Here is a 19548-nt window from a genome sequence, read left to right as displayed (position 1 = left end):
AATAAATTTCATTTCACTTTAGACACCTGATAGAAAATGGTTGATATTTGATGGTCCAGTTGATGCAATATGGATAGAAAATATGAATACAGTATTAGATGATAATAAGAAACTTTGCCTGATGAGTGGAGAAATTATACAACTTGCACCGACTACAAATTTAATATTTGAGCCAATGGATCTAGAAGCTGCATCACCCGCTACAGTATGTTTGTTTTTATTTATCAATCTAACTTTAGAAATGTGTAGTCATATTCTCTTATAGTAAAACATTTTTTTATTCTTTATGGCAGACCTGAAAATTCAAATTTTTCGTTACTCGCCTGTGGCTGCTCCCGCGCTTTAAAGTATTAAAAAGGTTTTTGAATTCGGATGTAGGTTTTTATTAAGGATTCAATATTATGCAATTATATTATAGTTTGAATATGTATCATTTAAACCAGAGTGCTGTTTGCTTGATTTTTAACAGTTGCTGTAGGCAGTTTTGTTTCTTTAGAATAGTTTTAGAAATGTGTTATGCATCACGCTTAATCAAGGTTTTTTTTTTCCGAAACTGTATCCCAAATGACAAGAGTGTGTAAGGTATTCAGGATTATAGGTTGTGTTATTGTAAATTATTACTTGGAAAACATTTCCTCATTGATGAATTATAACATTTTTCCACCCCCGCCCCCAAATGAATTAACTGAATAAATCAGATGAAACAAACAAAGCTTTGGGGGAACTTTAAATTGAGTCCTTTGGCACAATTTTCACTTTGCCCATTCTACAAAAAGTCCCTGTGAGAGGCTCCTGTGCTGTTAGCCACAGTAATAATTGACAATAATCATTTACAATTTTTGCATTTGGCTTCTTTGTTTTATTTCTTTTGACTCCAGGACATAGGATTCAGTCCGTGCAGCCCTGGATTTAAGTTGTTCAACTTGGCAGATGCTTGAATTTTTTCCAGTAATTTGACATAAATAGTTTTGGAAATATATTTTAATAACTTTCCCAGAGATGTCAAAAGTTTCAGAAACCTCCCCTATCCCATAAATTGGACTAAAAGTAACTTGCAAGGAACATCTCTTTCAATAAAGAAAAGGTTTTGAGCTTCTGTTGCTAATCAACAGTGCAGCAATCGCCATACAATCAAGAATAAAAAAGTATCTATATGTGTGCAATATTTTCCAGTGCAATAAAATAAAGCATTTTGTGTGCAATAAATTCTTACATGTAATGTGAAACCTTCTTTCTTTCTCTCTTTTTTGTTATAATAGGTGTCAAGATGTGGAATGATCTATATGGAACCATCATCTCTTGGATGGAAGCCAATGCTATTATCTTGGTTAAATGAATTTCCTCCGTCAATAACACAGGATTCCAAAGATCTAATTATAGAACTTTTTGATTTCTTTTGTCCTCCCCTTCTATCTTATGTTAGTAATAACCCAACAAAAGTGAGTAGCTTTTAAAATTTCTATTGCTATTCTTTGTTTATTTACTTATTTATTAGATAATTTAATTAGCAGCTCAAAATATGTATCTAAATTACAAAAAATTCGTAAAGTCAGTGATTTGTTCATGAGTTCATGCCTAGTGAATTTAATTAATGAGAGGCATCAATGACATAATTATTTTTAAAGCTTTCGAGTAAATTTGTTTTAACTTAAGAAAAGGAACAAATAAATTTGATATGCTTCTTTTAATTACTTCTTCTTAGGGTTGAAATCTTAAAGACAGAGCTTCAAGCTATCTTTGGTATAAACCATAAAAAAAAGGGTGGATGGGGGGGGGGGGGGGTGCTCAAATTTCAGAAAATCAAGTTCAGGCGAAGAACTTTCAAGGATCAAGATCAGAGTTCGAGTGCTATCCCACAGAAAACACATTTTTTAGCTATTTTTTGCGATATTGAAGAAGGGTCCTATCATCCAAAACAGGCTTTTTATTATATGTTGGGAGAATTTCTTTTTTTTTTGTAATTCTGTTCTTCAATTTGCCTCTTGTTAAATTTTACGTACAGATGTTTGACAAAAGAGCTTTTTTAAGTATTCTCAATAGAAAATCCATTAATGGTTGAAATTTGCTGAAGAAGGAACCCTAACAAAATGACGTTAACTTCATTTAGTGAGGTGACATCTGCTTCCTGCTATACTTATTTATTGATTATTCCTTTCATAAGTGTCTCAAATACTGATTGTTTAAGTATATTCAATTTTTTAATATTATGTTTTAGTAGGACAAGAAGTCATGTCACACAATAAATTCTCACCTACGTTACCTAAACTCAAAATGCCATTTCTCAGAAAAATGTATTTATTAGGCCTATATTAATAGAAAATTCCTCACCTCCCTAAATCTCACCTCTGTGACAGACCTTATCAATGTCATTATTTGTGAGGTGAAAATAAATGATAGAGGTTAAATACATCAATCTTTGGCATTCTACCACAATTATAAGTTGCCAGCATATTCTCAAATTTACTAAATATTATTTTTAACAGACATTTGAACTAAAACGATAATTACTAATTAAGCCGTACTTTAATTATGAGAGCTTAATATTAAATTCCCACTAATCATTAAAATAGCTCATTGTTTGTACAATTAGCAAAATTACTACTTTGGTATTAAATTGGTCTCAACTTTAAAACATTAAAAAAAAAAAAATTATTTCTGTGAAAAAGGCATTTTTAAATTTTTTAATTTGTGAGAAAAATAATTGGAACTTAGCTGGACCATTGTTTATAGTTACTTCTAGTAGGTAACACTTTCATGTAAGAATGAAAAAAAAAAAAAAAAAAAAAAAAAGAGAAAACAAAAGGTTTTGAAATTGAAAAATATTTGTGTTCAAAAGTTACGTTTTCTGGAAAATGACCCATATATGTTTGACATAATTTGAACCTCAGCTGTTTGAGAAAATATTGATCTTATGTTAGAAAATAGATGTTTGTATACAGAAAAATAGGCTCATTTAGTTCTAGACAGAACTCCTTGTTATTACGTAATATGTATAACTTATATACTTGTAGGAATGAGTTATTTTTTATTGATGCACATAATTATTATATTGTTGGTTAAAAATATTCAATGTTGCACTGGAAAATACAATTTACTGATTTTTCCCTTTTAATTTTATTGAAGGAACTTTCTCCAACTACTGATGGAAATAGAGTTAGATCCCTAATGAATTTATTGGACTGCTTATTTGATGATTTTGCTTTCGTGGGAAAAATGCCAGAATCACAGCTACCAACTTTTTTGCAAGTAGGTTATAATTTAAAAATTTCTGAAAGTTATTGTACGCAATTCATTTCACTTTTCAATAGATGCTATTACATGACTAATACATTTTCTTTCATTATTAGTGCAGCTTTCTTTTTGCTTGTGTCTGGTCACTAGGTGCAACTACAAATGAAGATTCTCGATCTGAAATAGATGTTATTTTTCGAGAGCTAATGACTGTAAGTAAATTTACATATTATTAAAATTTTACAGAATTAAGAAAATATTAAGTGAATTTTCTTTTGAGTAAAAAATTGAATTAGATTTTACCAAAACGGCAATGTTATAAACCTTGTTTGAAAAAATTCTAAATTGCAAAAGTCGGTGGAACACTGAGTTATACTGCTTGCTCTGGTTTTGAATACTATTCATTGATTTTTTTCATCATTTAGGTAAATTTTAAGAGAAAAAAATCAACTATAAATCCCTAGATTTAATCCAAAGAACAGCCTTGTCAACCAGTCTCACAATATATTAAAACTGAAAATACACTGTATAACAAAAAAAAAAAAAAAAATCTACACACCATGAAGGAATTGTCAGAATGAAGTGAAATTTTACATTTAGGAGGACAAAATTAATGTAAGAAAGTGATTGTAAAATGAATGCAAAATGATAATTTACTATAGGAAAAGTCTCAAATGAATGGAGGTTTTAGTACCCTGCTGGACTGTCTTAGTAATCTATGGTCTGAGGATATTAATATTTTTTTCGCATACCTTTCATTATTATAGTCTTCGTTGTTGTAGTCTTTCATTATTAGATGATACTTATACCTGTATTTTATGAATATTTAAAAAGAATAATAAGATTTTTCATGGGTACTAAAAATACTCATGATGTAGTAGAAGGGAGAGGGGGGGGGGGGAATAGTCTTCAACCTAACTATGTATCACCAAGGGGGAGGGGGGTTAAAAATGCCAAAAAAGCCATCACATGATTAATGGACGGCCCCTTTGCAAAAATATAAGAACATTTCTTCTCCAGCCATTGATGACTAATTTATTAAAAATGTCAAAAACATTAATAACTCTATTCTGTACTGAAATTGGTTTCTATGGGGAAAAAATCCTACTAAACCATGCGGAAAATATCTGAGCCCCCCTCCTTAACATTTTGCATATTGGCACCCATGTGAATACACAAGGTTATACAATACAGGGAAGGGTTGAAGCTTAAAAGTAATGTACTATGTCCTATGTCATCTTGTTCCAGAAAGGGTGCCACTAATTCAATCAAACCTAGCAGGCTGGTATTTGTTTTTTAGCTAAAGCATGTCTGTGAAGAATGCAATGACTGCTGCGGCAATTCTTCGATTTTTCTTTTATTTTGACTATTACACTGACCGTTGGGCCATTCATTGCTTTTGCACCATATGGGTAAGCACATCAATACAGTTAGAAATAAGACAATAGAAATTACAGTTAGAAATAAGTTAGAAATAAGACCTGAGAATTTTGTTGGTGGTGAAAAAAACCATCCAATAAATGGAATGTATTTGCACTGTATTAGCTGAAAGTGGTTTATACGAAAGATCCCCTTTTTCAAACGGATTTTTCGAACACATAAATTTACTATTTTACAAGTTCTAACAAATATTCAAGTTTTTTAATACAAAAGCAGAATTTGATTATTATTTTACATTTTTGGTTCAATTATTTATTAATTTTTACTCAAAATTTGCAGCAGACCCCGAAGGGGTCCGCAACCAGTTTGGAACCTCTGACGTAGAACATCGTATAAGACTGCTATGCCTCTATGCTCTACTATATCTCCTTGTAAATTCACAATAAAAATGGTTCATCAGGGTACTAAAACCCCCATTCGTTTGGGATATTTCCTGTAATATATGGTCATTTTGCTTTTCTTTTGTAATCTTTTTTCTTATATCAATGTTGTTCTTAGGTATGTATCTGACAAATACTTCTAAGTGCGTCAATTTGTTTGTTATGAAGTGTATAATTTAACTTTAAACTAAATAAGAGAAAATATAAACAAAAAAGAAAGAAAGAAAGAAAGGGAAGGAAAAGAAAATTAATCAGATTAACTAGAAAAAAATGTCTACTTTTCCAAAAAGCCTAGAAAATGGTTTTTTTTTCTTAATTAATATGAACTTTGGTTACAACCAAACAAGTTTTTCACTGCATAGAATAATTCATTTTTTTTGTGTGACTAGAATAGATTATAATTGCTCTTCATTCTGGGATATCACAGATTAATTATTTTATTCATTTATAAGTAATACATTTTTAAACACCATATTTTACTTACCAATTCAACAAATATTTTTGTACTTTTTTTTTTGATATTAAAAAAAGATATGTATATATATTTTTCAACTTAATGCTTTTAATTTAATTTACACACATTTTTATACCTTTGAATACTGTGGAGTTATTTGAATGGAGATAATTTTTGTGAACTAATTTATTTTTTTTTTCTAGGGGAAGCTTTCTGATGAAACTTATCTATTATGTCGATTGCCAGATGGAAGAGTGCATAGTACAACTGCAGTTTTAAATTTACCTATTCCAGAAGATGGCCAAATTTATGATTATCAATTTATTGTTGAAGTAATTTTTCTGACTTATTGAAAAACAGATTTTATGTCTTTTTAAAAAGTTTATTGGAATAATCTTTCACTAAACTTGCAACCATCAAAAAAAAAAAAAAAAAATTAGCACAAAATTTATAACGTTTTTTGATTATTTACTGTCAATATTGTTAAACTTTGAGCTATGAATTTAATAAGATGTATTTGAAGCCAGTTTTGGTACTTAATATGAATTTTTAGTCATTTATTTCTGTGCATCTTTATTTATAGGACACTTCATAAAGCTGCTGTTTTTGAATTTTGCAATCATTCTACAAAGTTGTTTAGTACGATAATTTGTAAATTACTCTTCAAAATATTACAGTTGCTTCAAATTACGTAATTTATGTTTGTAGGATCAATGAATTCTTTATTTCATGATCTTGTGTTGAAATTTTGTTTTATAATGCATTTGTAACTAGAAACTGATGAAGGAAATTGAAATGCAGCTCACTTCTTCAAATAATAAAAAGTTTACAAAACATAATATCAGTAACACTTGTTACATATGTAATTTGTAAAGTTATATCTGTTTCAAGATCGTATATAGTTCAATATCTCATTTTCAAAAACCCGTTTTTGTGTATTGGCACATTCCATTTAAATTTTCACTGTGTTGAAGTAATTAAATCATGAATTGAATCTTTTTTATTCCATTTCACATTTAAAAAGTACGAAATTGGAGCATTTTCCATGTATCCCAAATGTTTTTCATATTACATTAATGTGTACTGATGGAAAATATTTCTAAAGCAATATAGTGTTTTTGCAATGGCTCAAAAATGATTCATTCCATTAAAGAATAATATTTTGTACACTTAAAAAATATTATTTCTCTTTCAATTTAAAATGTCTGATTGTGTAGAATGATGGCGAAAATCCTGGTCGATGGGTTGAATGGAAAGAAGAAGTATCTAAAGCTCCTGACATTCCTAAAGAAGCTCAAGTAAATCAGATCATTGTCACAACAGTAGATACTGTTCGATATACAACTCTAATGTCACTACTTGTCAATCATGGGAAACCGTCCCTATTTGTTGGACCTACTGGGACAGGAAAATCTATTTATGTTACGGTACTTAAACTCTTTTTTTTATTTAGTTGATATATTTTGAATAAATTATGTATATTTTATTACCTTTTTAATTTTGTTTTTATCAGCGTAAAAATGTTTTAGGCTTGTAATTATTTTTGCATTTGTTATCTATTATATTAAAAAATGTAAACATATTCATTTATGTTTCAACACTCAGATTTTGCTGCATTTCAAATCTTAGTATCTGGCAGCAAATTCAGTGCCATTAGTGTCAAAGTTATGTATTATTATCCATGTTGGAAGCATTTTTGGTTGCAATTCAAACAAAAGGAGGAAAATTTTTGAGTGCACCATCCCCCTAGAGCAATTGGCACAAAAAAGGAATTCAACACCTGTTCCCTTTGAGGTGTACCGCATGCTAATTCTTGTGTGAATCCTAAGCAGGCACAAATACAAGGGAGGGGCCATGGGAGAAATTACCCCTCCCTTCTGGGATTCTCCACTGGTAATTTTTCAACATTGAAGTCAAAAAACGATCTTTGGTGTTAGGAAAAGCTAGGTTTGGGGCTCTTCCCGGAAAATCTTTCAGAAATGAAGTCCGAAACAGTTGCAATTAGTATTTGTAAACAGGGGCGAGCACGGGGGGGGGGGGGGGCGTTGGGGTTGTTAGCCCTGGCCCAAGTCTGAAGGAGGCCCGATATTTTTAAAATGAGGAGTTAAATGTATGTAGGGACATAGTTATAAAGAATATGGAGGGGGGGGGCTGTAAAAATCATTTGTGCTGGGCCCCAAAATTTCTGTGCACACCCCTGTTTGTAAACCAGAATGTGTAGTAAAAGGTAAGTAATTAAAATCAATCACCTCTCCCTTGGAAAATTGCTGGATCCGCCCTTGAAGTCGGGATTAATGAGAGAAAAGTTTCATTCTGCCATCCCTTGTAGCACAATTGGTGCCAAAAACAAATCAGCAAGATTGATAATTGACAAACTCAATCCCCAAGCCATCTAAAATGTATCAGAGTAGCATCAAATGAGCTCTAAATGTTTGTAGGAATTCAATAAGCACTAAAAATATTGAAGATGAAATCTTTTATTTTTAACATTACTTTTGTGTGTTGTGGATTTATTTCTTCTCGAGTAAATTTTTATTTTGCCTATTTTGCTGAAACTTTTTAAGTTCACTTCTTAATATATTGTAATTGCTCAATAATCATTTTCAAATCTCTGTTTTTTCTTTTCAGGATTTCCTCTTGAATGGGACAAATAGTAATATTTACAAACCTTTATTCATAAATTTTTCTGCTCAAACAAGTGCTGGACAAGTTCAAGACATAATTATGTCAAAATTAGATAAAAGAAGGAAAGGTTTATATGGGCCTCCACTTGGACAAAAAATGGTAAATACAATAGTTCACATTTTTGTGACAAGTTTTTATCCTTTTAATTAAAAATATATCTAAATAATTGCAGTTTTTTATTTATTTGTTATTTATTTATTTAATTTGTTTTATGGAATCAAAGAATTCATATTTGCACTAAATTTTCTTTGTGCTCTATTTCTTAAAGCTATTTTCTACAGTCTAATGCATATTTTCAGTCGTTATTTCCTTGGACCTGAACATGCTAATAAATTATTTGTTTGTAGCAATTGCAATTTTTTTTTTCCAAATTATATAGTATAAATTATAAATTTCTTTTACTTATATTGTGTGACTTTCTTTCACCACATCAGTAATTGTTATAAATCAGCATTGTGTGTTAAAAAAAATGATTGCACTCAATATTTAAATAAGGTGACCAAAATATAGTATTTTAGTATAGAAAAGTCCTTTATTATTGAACTCAATATGTCTGATTCATTATTAAATACATTTTTCTACAAAATAACTCTAAGGAAAAACATAGTTTAAATATTTTTTAACCACTTTTCATATTTTGACCGGTGAATATGTTGAAGTTTTATGAAATGATGCAGAAACAATGTATTCATATATTAAAATCATGTATACAGTCAACCCTAATTTATCGCGGTTAATTCGTTCCAGACTTTACCGCGATAACGGAATTTCCCCGAAGCAGGATTCTGTCTTTATAAACCGTATATTTTCCTAATTGGAGTGCATAAAACTTACTTAAAATAATTTAAATAAGTTTTTAACATAGGTAGAGCCCCCTAGACATGAAACGTAACCACCATTACATTTGCATTATTTAAAAAATTGCACAAAATATGAGAAAATGAAATATGTTAGACGTAATAGGTATCACATCGTTAATTATTGGGAAATAAACTTCACACACACACATGCAGTTCGTACGCACTACTACTAATCTATGAAAATAGCTCAACATGTTCGATGATGAATTAATTGCCAGTTAGTGACCGTATGTGTCCCCGTTCTTCCTCTACAATTATCCTCATTTAAGATATTACGTGTACAACTTAAAAATCTAGTACATTCTTGAACACCATTTACAATTACAGATGTAATAATACAGTGATTTATACTTTTCAGTTAGTGTTGAACGATTAAAATGAGGTAGCGATTCCCAGCTCTTTCTTCAACGATTTTATACCTCCACTCTCTCAACTAGTACAGCTACAGCCCTCAGAAGAGCTTACCTTACTTAAAAGACATACTTTGTTATTCTGATGTAGGAAAAAATTTACACGAACGCATAAAAAAAGCTAACTACTATATTTGGAAAGAAAAAACAGAAAAAACCGCGATGTAGTGAAGCAGCGAAAGTCGAAGCGCGAAGTAGCGAGGGACGACTGTAGCACATTTTGCATAAAAGGGTTTTGAAATGCAAATCTACAACTTAAAAATAATGAACAGCAATGAATGAATTAATACATCTTAAAAAAAATTTTTCTTTTCCTAACTTCTTTTTTTTTAGAGCTTACATACATTTCAAGTGGGGGGGGGGGGGGAATCAGTTTTTCAATAATTCTCTAAAAAACGTCCTGCTTCTAGAATGATATTGAAATGAAATGCTTTTAGAATGATACTGAAAACTAGTAATCTTGCTTGATGCATCTCATGCTTTTGCATATTTTTGTTCATTATTAGTTTAATAATTTGGCTCTAGGTTGTATTTGTGGATGATTTAAATATGCCTGTGCTTGAAACATATGGGGCTCAACCTCCTATTGAGCTGTTGAGACAATGGCAAGATCATTTTACCTGGTATGATATGAAAGAAGTTGCTCCTATAAAATTAACTGATGTTCAACTCATTGCTGCAATGGGTCCGCCAGGTAACCCTTTGTGTATTTTTCGAAAAAATTCTCTTGTAGATTTTGTGTTTCTTGAAACATAGTTTAAATTGTTAGTCGACTGAATGTTATTAATATTTATTGCATAAGTTTTATTGAATCTTCATATTCGCAACCAATTCGCTGAAATAATTACATTGATCTCATTTTAGAAAATCACTATGAATTTCTGCTTTAATTGCATTATGCTAAAAAATTTGTTCACTGAACATTGGGAGATGAAGTACAAAATTTCAAAATCCAAAAGCCAATTTAGAGTATATCTATAGTTAGTCTTTTTTTATCTTCATTATGCAAAACAGGTATGAAAAATTATTAAAAGGCATAATGTATTAAAGAGCATTAGAAAAATATGTATTCTGACTATTAAATTTCTTGCAATGAAAAAAGCTGCTGGGCTAAATTTTTAGAGAAGTCAGATCTAGAGGACACTTTAATAGGAAGAACAAAGTTAAAATCATAAACTTGTCAGAAATTGTACACATATTTTGGGGTTTGAAGGGGGAGATCTGAACTTATGAGTGTTGTCCTGCAATGGTCTGCAATGTTTTGCAATTTTTTCTCTTAACATTGTTCCTCTTGCTATCACTTTGTTGTACAAAGGCATATATTTGTCTTCTTTCTGGAGGGCATTGTTTTAAACTGTAAGAATTGGATACTGTGATCTTGAAAATATTAAAATAGTTTGCTGGAAGCATCACTTGTGATGAGAATAGCGCCCAAACATCACTTAGTTTTCATTGGAGTTTAGTAAATATATCAGGATTGCTCTAGTTTAGCCCAGCTACTTATAGAGCATAATCTCAAAAACAATTCATTGGAGCCTTGTTCAGCTGTAATTATGTCATGCACACACAAATATTTTGGTTGAACATTTAACAACAGATTGAAAATTTAATGTAGTGCTTGACAAGCATGAAGACTACTATTGCATGCACAAAAGTACATAGGTACGTCTACTAGTATAGTTTACACTTTTTTTCATATGCTATAGCTAATGCGAAAAAATAGACGGAAGTATTTATAGAAGATGCTGAAAAGGGAAAAAAAAAGTCAGCTCAACATTTTTAGAGTAACGTTGTTTAGTTAAAGCCTCTAAAAAGAGCAAAATACTGTTAAGTAAAACATAATATTTAATGCTAAAATGTTTTTAGCAAGAAAAAAAGCATAGCTGCCAACTTGCACAATTTAGCCGTACATTGTAAGATTTTCGGACGTTTTGTACGATTGTATGGCCTTATGGCAGAGTTTTACGTTTTTAGGTTTTTGGTTTTAATTTTACAATAAATTGCAAACGGTTGAACTTTTGAGAGCAACCCCTAAAGGCGTGACGTAAACAACGTTGAAAAGCGCAAAAATTCACTTTCTTTTAAATTTATTTATTTTACTTTATTATTATTATTATTATTGCTTATAAAAGCACAGAGCAAGTAAAGGTAAGGATTTCAAAATATCATAACACTAATTTTAATACTTTGCTTTATAATGGTCAAAAAAGCGTAGAAATATAGCCACTGCGTACATTGTAAGATTTTTTAAGTTGACATGTTGGAAACTATGAAAAAGTTTTTTTTTTAGTTTCTAAATGGTTAATTTTATTTGAATAATGAAGTTTTTTTTTGAAAGAGGCCATATAATAGCTATTTCATTCTGTAACTCTATAATTTTCAACTGTTTTTTTTTTAAGTGTGTTATTACTAAAATCATGATCTTCATTTACTTTACCGATTTTTTTAATATCACTTTCTTTTGAGATGGGAGGGAGATATTTTTGTTGGGGCAGGTTGTGGGTAGTGCTAAGTTTTTTTGAAGATAACAGTCAGATTGAGGAGTATGTTCCTTTTTATTATTGGGAGAAATATACCTTCTTCAATCGATAAACATTTTTCTTCACTTTATTTTTTACAGGTGGAGGTCGTAATCCAATTACACCACGTTTCCTGCGACACTTCAATTCCATAACAATAAATGAGTTTCGAGACAATATCATGATCACTATTTTCAGCAAAATCCTCTCTTGGCATATGAGCACTAAGTAAATCAGCTTTCTTATTATGTTTTGAATGTAATCTTGTACTAGTTGTAGTTCTGGATGAACTTCTTGTTCAATTATTGAATGTACAGCTGAACTCCGATTATCTGAACCAATTGGGACCGGAGCTTATTCAGATAATCCAAAATTTGGCCAATTAAATTTATCCGAAAAATAGTTTGTTATAATTAAATATTGAATGTATGTTGAAAATATGAGGAAACAAAAAACCTTTTTGTAGAGAAAGAGAGGTTTTAATTTCTCAAATAAAAAGGCTAAACTTTTACTTGCTAAGTGCACTTGCAAGTGCTGTAGGTTATGCACATACCGTACTTTAAATGAAAGTCATTGTTTGCTGAATATCTCGGTTAAAGTAAATTAACCTTTTTAGCTAGTTAATAGGGGAGAGTGCATAGAGAGAATCATTATTTTGCAAATTACAGTATGTTTTTGTCTTTTTTTTTCTGAAATTCGAAAGCAATTTGGATAGTAGGATTCTATTGTGCATAGAAAATCTTAGTTAAAAAGTTTTCACAAAAGGTTTTGAGCCTGTGAACAAAAACACTTGTGGTTTCACTTAATTTGACTTAGAAGAAATAAAATAAATATATAAATAAATAAAAATTCATTCATTATGGAGCCATTCATTCTGTTTGTCCTGTTGGTTAACTTTCATTATCCATGTCAGTGTCTACTATATTTTTTAAAAGTAAAACCTAGTGAACTGTGTTTTGAAACTTAAAACATTATGTCTAGTGTTAAGCTTTAGTTTTTTACTGTGTCTGTAATGGTTTTAGTATAGTTTCATACTGTATATTGTGCCTTATTCATTTTATTTTATTGTTTAAAATACAGAAAGTATTGTAATTTGACTCCAGTAAGTCAAATAGTTTTAAAACAAAAGTAACTGACCAAATGTGCTAACCCTACTCTTTAATGTTAGATTTTTTTGTTTTTTTTTTGTTTTTTTTTGTGGCTTTGCATATACTTTTGGTCCTGTTTCTGATGAATATGCCTCCAAAAACTTAATAATTTTACTAATGAAGGCTTTTGAAGGGAACTTGAAATTCCCTGTGTTAATTAATGTTTGTAACATGTCATAAATGTTTTATTTTTATTTTATTTTTTCATAACACTGAAAAAAGTCACTGCAGTTTTTTTGATGTTCTGCTTTCTAAGTCGCTTTTGCCGTAAACTACTATATTTTCTACACATTGTGCAATGTGTCATCTGTCCAGTGTAACGCAACTTTTTTTTCTTTTTTCCTTTTTATTACAAGCAAAGGTAACAGACTTATTTTCTGCAAGTTATTACACATATGAGGCAGTGAGAAGCAAAGGAATGTAAGTGGCAAAATTAAAAATTTGGAGATAACCAGTAATCCATGGTAGGTGAACTCCTCCTCTGTCTTGGGGCAAGAGATGGTACTAGTAGCCCTGGTAGGTTCTGGTATACAACTTGATTTAGAAAAAATTTCAATGAAAGCCTACCTAGGATCTGATCTTTAAACGCGTTTTACTCAAAACTTCAAAATGTAACCTTGCATCCCTTTGCTTCTCACTGCGTCATATGTATGGTTTTTGAATTAGGAACACTTAATTACTAATTCACTTTATAAATTGAATGCTTTTGCTTTTGTTGAAGTACAGTCAGCCAACAACAATCAGTTGTTTTAAGTCCAAAGCCCGAAAAATTTTTATTGCTGTTTTAATGAAATTTATAAATTTTTGTATAAATAGTACTTCTGGTTTAAACTGCTGCATTTACAATCTCTCTAGGGGTTTTGAAGATGTATTTGAACCAAGTATTTCTGAACTTGTGAATGCTACTCTGGTTGTATATAAAGAAGCCATTTTAAATCTTTTACCAACTCCTACAAAATCTCACTATCTTTTCAATTTAAGAGATTTTTCTCGTGTAATTCAAGGACTTCTTTTGTCGTTTCCAAAAACTGTTGAAAATCCATCTGGACTGAAAAAACTATGGATTCATGAAGTAAGCTAAATCACAATGTAGAATAGCAGCAAGCACCTTTTCACCTGAAACACCCAAAAGAGTAGAAATTATGCTATTTTGACCATTTTTGGTTAAATACAAATTATAGTTCACATTAAAAAGTAATATGGTACCATCCTTAAGTTACGGCTACTGCAGAACTACATGCAATATACAAAAAGCCCGGTTATGACATTTAGAGACTGCAGTTTCGTCCTTGTGACAAACTCATCAGTTTGAAATAGTCGATAACTGAGCTGGATGCAGATGTCCTCTCATCAAAGCTGAGAATACTTTCAAACTAGTAGCTAAAATTGATTTTCATACCAGTGAGAGTCTACAAACAATCGGGCAGTTCAACTCCTAAAATGAGGATATCTGCTTCCAACTCGATCACAGACCTATTCCAAACTGCAACTGCAGTTTCGTCCATAACAATCACAAAACTGCAGTATCTGGGTGTCATAACTAGGCTGTCGGTACATTGCATATAGTTTTCATTGTTTTACCTTTCTTTTTTTTTTATATTGGTAACCCGTTTGTTACCTTTTTTTTTCTTTTTTTTTGCAAAACTTAATCAAAAGCTATGTATTGATGAAAGGAAAAAGCAATTAAGAGTCCAAAGCGTCAAAACTGTTTGAAAATCTTGAAATGGATTGCCCTAGTTAAAGCTAAGGGTCATTCCATAGTGACTAACGTAACATTCGCAGCTGATTTTCAAACTCTTTTTACTTACACCGGGAGTAAAAATAAATGTGTTTTGGTTTAGTATGCTGATCTAAAATTTACAAGGTGACTATTTTTTATTTCTACCAAGAATTTGAAGCAAAATAAACGCTAGCAGGTGTTTTTTCACCAAAAAAGGCATCGTGACTAACGTAACATTTTTGCAACCCTGAGAAACAATGCTTATGTTACGAGCTAATTTTTTCTGAAACTTACGCAGACATTTAAAGTTGGCCGATATATTTGTAAGAGGTAAACAATCTATTTTTAAAATCGTACTACAGATTTGTTACAGACGAATCTTTTTTGGCCCTAAATGGTACTTTTTCAAAAAACTGTGTGTGACTAACGTAACGTGACTAACGTAACCATCGAATAACAAGCAATGAATGCATATAAAAAACTTTTTATAGTTAATTTCTTGCTCTTATATTACTTTTACACTTTTTAGGAACCTTCTTTGTGTTGTATTATGGTTTTTTCTTTACTTTTTTTTTTAGTGTAAGAAATTGAATGGAAGGATTCAGTTCAATTAACTGAATTTGAATGTGCGAAAAAAAAAAAAAAATACTGCTTTTACAAACTGAATAACATTATTCTTGGTCTAATTAAATCCTAAATATCTCTCTTTTAAAAAATTAACTTTTTGCAAGTTGGTAGTTTCACTGAATTCTAGTGCTCTGCTGATATACTAGTTATCGTTATAAGAAACTTCGTAGTAGTTTTCAATGGCATATTTTTTTTTTTTTTTGGTTTACTGATTCATCGAACGAATAGTGTTGTGCATCCTTTTGAATTAAAATGTAATATTGAAAAAAAAATATTCCAACGTTTTATCAGAATGCATTTTAATTCCAGATATTACCGCAAATGTTTGAATTTCTAAATGATCATTCTTGCATTTTCTGAAATATATGACAGCAGCGCTTATTGTCACTGTATCATGTAACATCTTCAAATGTTTTCCAACGAGCAGCCAAGACTTCATTTTAATAATAGGTGGAGATGCATTTTCTAAAAAATAGAGACGTTCTTCTTTGTTAAGACTGTATTTCTATTATCTTAATTCTTAAGCTTGGATTCTTGTGTTGAATGCACATCCAGCAGAGTACTCATTTTGCTTTACTCACTTTTTTTCTTTTTAAATAATTCTTTAAATTGGAAGTATCTTCATAAAGACCTTTAAAAAAGTATTTTTCTAAGTAAACAGAAGGTATAAAATGTAATATTACTGGTATTTTTCACCCTTTATTTTTTAAATCAATATAGAATGCCTACATATTCAAAATTGTTCATGAAAATTTACATTAAATTAAATAAATTTTAAATATTAGCAGTCATTTTTAAAATGCTACGTTAGTTACATGCAAACCGTTACGTTAGTCACATGCAAACCGTTACGTTAGTCACAGCTCAAATGTTACGTTAGTCACACTAATTATTTTACATCTACTGATACTAAAATGAATATTTTGCACTTTTTAAGTAGATATGACACAGATGTAAGAAAATAAAAAGTGCTGTTTGGTTCAATAATCTGGTTTAGTTTTTAAGCAGAAAATAGTACATTTTCGTGACTAACGTAACGTAAATATTTTCAGTGAAATAACCAAACTAATTAAAAGACTTATCTCATAATGCTGGCAAAAAGAACAGTCAATTTTATTGGGCCAACATCTATTCATTTAGAATAAACATAGTTCTTTTAAAAATTTGCAAAAAATTTTACATTACACAAGAAAACGTAGACGCATGTTTTTTGCACATCCTAAGCCTTTTCTACAACCTCGCACGTTTTGAGCCAGAAGAAAAACACCGCATGAAATTTTTGCAAACTGTTATTGGATTTATGTACTAGAAAGTATGCTGAATGAAATGATAGGTCCCAATTAAGGCTTTGTGGAAAAAAAAATTCTGAGGTTGAGGTTGACATTTCTATGGAATGACCCCTAATACCAATTAAAACTTATGGCAAAGTCAACTGGGATGGCTCTATCTTATGCAGGGTGAAGTTGCTCACTTTTCAAACGTTTGTTTCTATCAATTCTGAAGCTTGACAGCAAACGTATGGGATACACCTTTCCTTCAACAAAGTTCTTTTTCTACCTAAACATCAAAAGTTATTGTAAACAAGTTGTCAAGCTTCAGAAATGATAAAAAAACTAGTGTTTGAAAAGTTGCCAAACTCACCTCAAACATGGCAAAGTTACCTTAGTTGATGGTAGAAAACTCTCTGTTCTCATCAAAATTTATGTATTTGAGGACAGTGTAATTTTTTGCTTCAAAAAAGAATTTAAAAAAAATGCATTATTTTTCAAATTATGACTATATTTATGCATGTCTAAAATTAAACTTATTATTTAATTTATACAATTTAAAATTGAAGATGTTTCTTTTACAACAACTTAGTTTGTTTTAAAGGTTTGTTTTTAAATTAAACAAATGATCAATTAAAAAAAAAAACTTTCAATGTTTAAGAATAAATTAGCAAATCACTGTTTATACTTTTATCAAGAAAAAGTTAACTATACTATTTAACTACTAAAAGTACTTAAAAAAGTAGTAAATTGCTCAAAAAAGAAAAACATTAATGGAGAAAGAAGCAATACAATATTAATTATTTTTCTTCCAACATATTGGCCTTAAAAATTACTTATTTTGATGCTTTCTTGTTTAGTAGAATGAAATTTTGTTTCAAGAAAATCTTCATTTAAATGTGCTTAACACCAAAGTGAGACAACTTGTGGAAAATAAAATGACCTAAAGGTTGAATGAGCTAATAAGCATGGAGTTACTGCCCCTTAGCTGGGCAAAGCAGAATTATAAGCACAGAACTGGTTGTGGCATCTTGTTCCTGCTAAGCAGCTTTCTACCAACAGCACTGCTAAGTTTACTCTCTAGACAGATTGATAATTGCTAATAAGCATGAAACTACAGTCTTTGGTTGCTGTAACATGCTGTATGATATTTGCCTGTAGTTTGTTTGAGCTAATTAAGATATTATCCCTTTCTGTCGTGGAATATTGTCTATTCTATTCTATTCCAAGTTTATTCTTTTGTGTAGTTTTTATGCAGTTATCTTAACTAAAAATTGGAATTATATGTATGGAAAAATATTATGAATTAGACGGAAAATTGAAAGTACTGTGTATGATCATAAAAGGGAACAAGTTTTACAGTATTTCATTAAAGATTTGATTCCCTTTGCACATTGAGACATTATTTGATGAAAATATTGCATCAAACTTATTCTCTCATTTTTATTTTGGTATCAATCAATATAATTTGTGCCTTTTCTTTTTTCAGATTTTCCGAGTATTTTATGATCGATTAGTTGACAGCGCTGATCGTACCTGGCTCTTTGAATGCACAAAACGAGTCTGTGAAGATGAACTTAAAGAAAATTTTAATGAATTATTGGCACCATTGGATAGTGATGGTGATAACATAGTAACAGAAGATGATATGCGATCACTTATGTATTGTGATTTCGGTGATCAGAAATCAGACACACGTTTTTACATGGAAGTAACAGATTTTACTTCTTTGAGGACTATTATTGAAGGATTTTTGGAGGAATATAACAACATGAGTAAAAAACCTATGAGTTTAGTTCTTTTTAGGTAAGTTAAGTGTATTTTTTAGTCACAAGTATTAAATGAACCAAAAGCACTTCTGAAAATTAATTCATAGTATAGACAACAGTGTGTAGATTATAATTCTGTTTTTTGAATTTCTTTTTACATGAAAAAATTTATTTATTTTTCCTCTTAAAATCTTTTTTTTTTTTTTTTTGTAAATTTAATTAAATATATAGGGAGGACTGGAGACCATTGATCTCTTTTTTTTTTGTTGAAGCTTTTAACTTGTATTTGAATAAATGAAATTGAAGATCTTGTGTTACATATATCCAACAGTCTTTTTCCCATCAAAATGCTATGCCATTTTTTAAATTTATTTATTATAGTGAAATATTTTTTAGAAAAACCAAAATTAAGAAAATGGACCAAGTCTCCTTTTTGCAAAGAGGCTTGATCCTGGCTTGCAGGAGACTTGATTCTGATACAAATCAAGCATTTTTTTTTATTGTGACTTTTTTATTATTTATTCATTTAAAATATTTTTTTATCAGGTTAAATCAAGTTACAATTTTGAGATATAGCACTGTAGAGATTTGAAAGGGGAACAAGTCTCCTGAGTTATCAAGTATCCCCACTCCCTCTACTGTTAAACATATTTTAAGGCAGATGATAAACTTTTTTGTTTCATATATTTTGATTCATCACTAATGCTTCAAAGTGCATTTAAATTTATAAATTTCAATTTTTAACAAATATGATAACCTAACTTAAATTCAAATTGAAAAATAGTAATCAATATTTAAAATCAATGCAAATTTTAAAAATTTGCAAAAATCAGTGTATTCTTTATACATGATGAAATTCTAATTAAATTTTATTACACTAAACTGTGTGCTCAACATTTAATAAGTAATAATCATCTAAATTAGTTAAGTTTTATCCTTTTTATATTAAGGAAATATATTCTATGCCAGATGTACAGGTTTGGGGCCTGTTACAATACAGTTTTTGGGGCTCCTTTGTCACAGAACTATGTAAAACA

The 19548-nt window shown here is 30.2% G+C and overlaps 1 protein-coding gene across 1 annotated transcript in view; it reads left to right on the top strand.

Moving 5' to 3' along the window:
* The window catches only part of LOC129225516 (dynein axonemal heavy chain 7-like), an 84519-nt gene that overhangs the window by 26652 nt on the left and 38319 nt on the right, over positions 1-19548 (top strand). The window contains exons 17-27 of the mRNA XM_054859944.1: positions 23-205; positions 1260-1439; positions 3124-3246; positions 3348-3443; positions 5709-5831; positions 6723-6932; positions 8134-8289; positions 9986-10154; positions 12081-12207; positions 13983-14199; positions 18232-18548. Coding sequence (XP_054715919.1) covers positions 23-205; positions 1260-1439; positions 3124-3246; positions 3348-3443; positions 5709-5831; positions 6723-6932; positions 8134-8289; positions 9986-10154; positions 12081-12207; positions 13983-14199; positions 18232-18548 — 1901 coding nt within the window. The remainder of the gene's footprint in view (positions 1-22; positions 206-1259; positions 1440-3123; positions 3247-3347; positions 3444-5708; positions 5832-6722; positions 6933-8133; positions 8290-9985; positions 10155-12080; positions 12208-13982; positions 14200-18231; positions 18549-19548) is intronic.

This window comes from Uloborus diversus, chromosome 7 (genome assembly GCF_026930045.1).
Source record: "Uloborus diversus isolate 005 chromosome 7, Udiv.v.3.1, whole genome shotgun sequence".
Taxonomy (NCBI): Eukaryota; Metazoa; Arthropoda; class Arachnida; order Araneae; family Uloboridae; genus Uloborus; species Uloborus diversus.
This window is presented reverse-complemented; position numbering and strand designations above follow the sequence as displayed.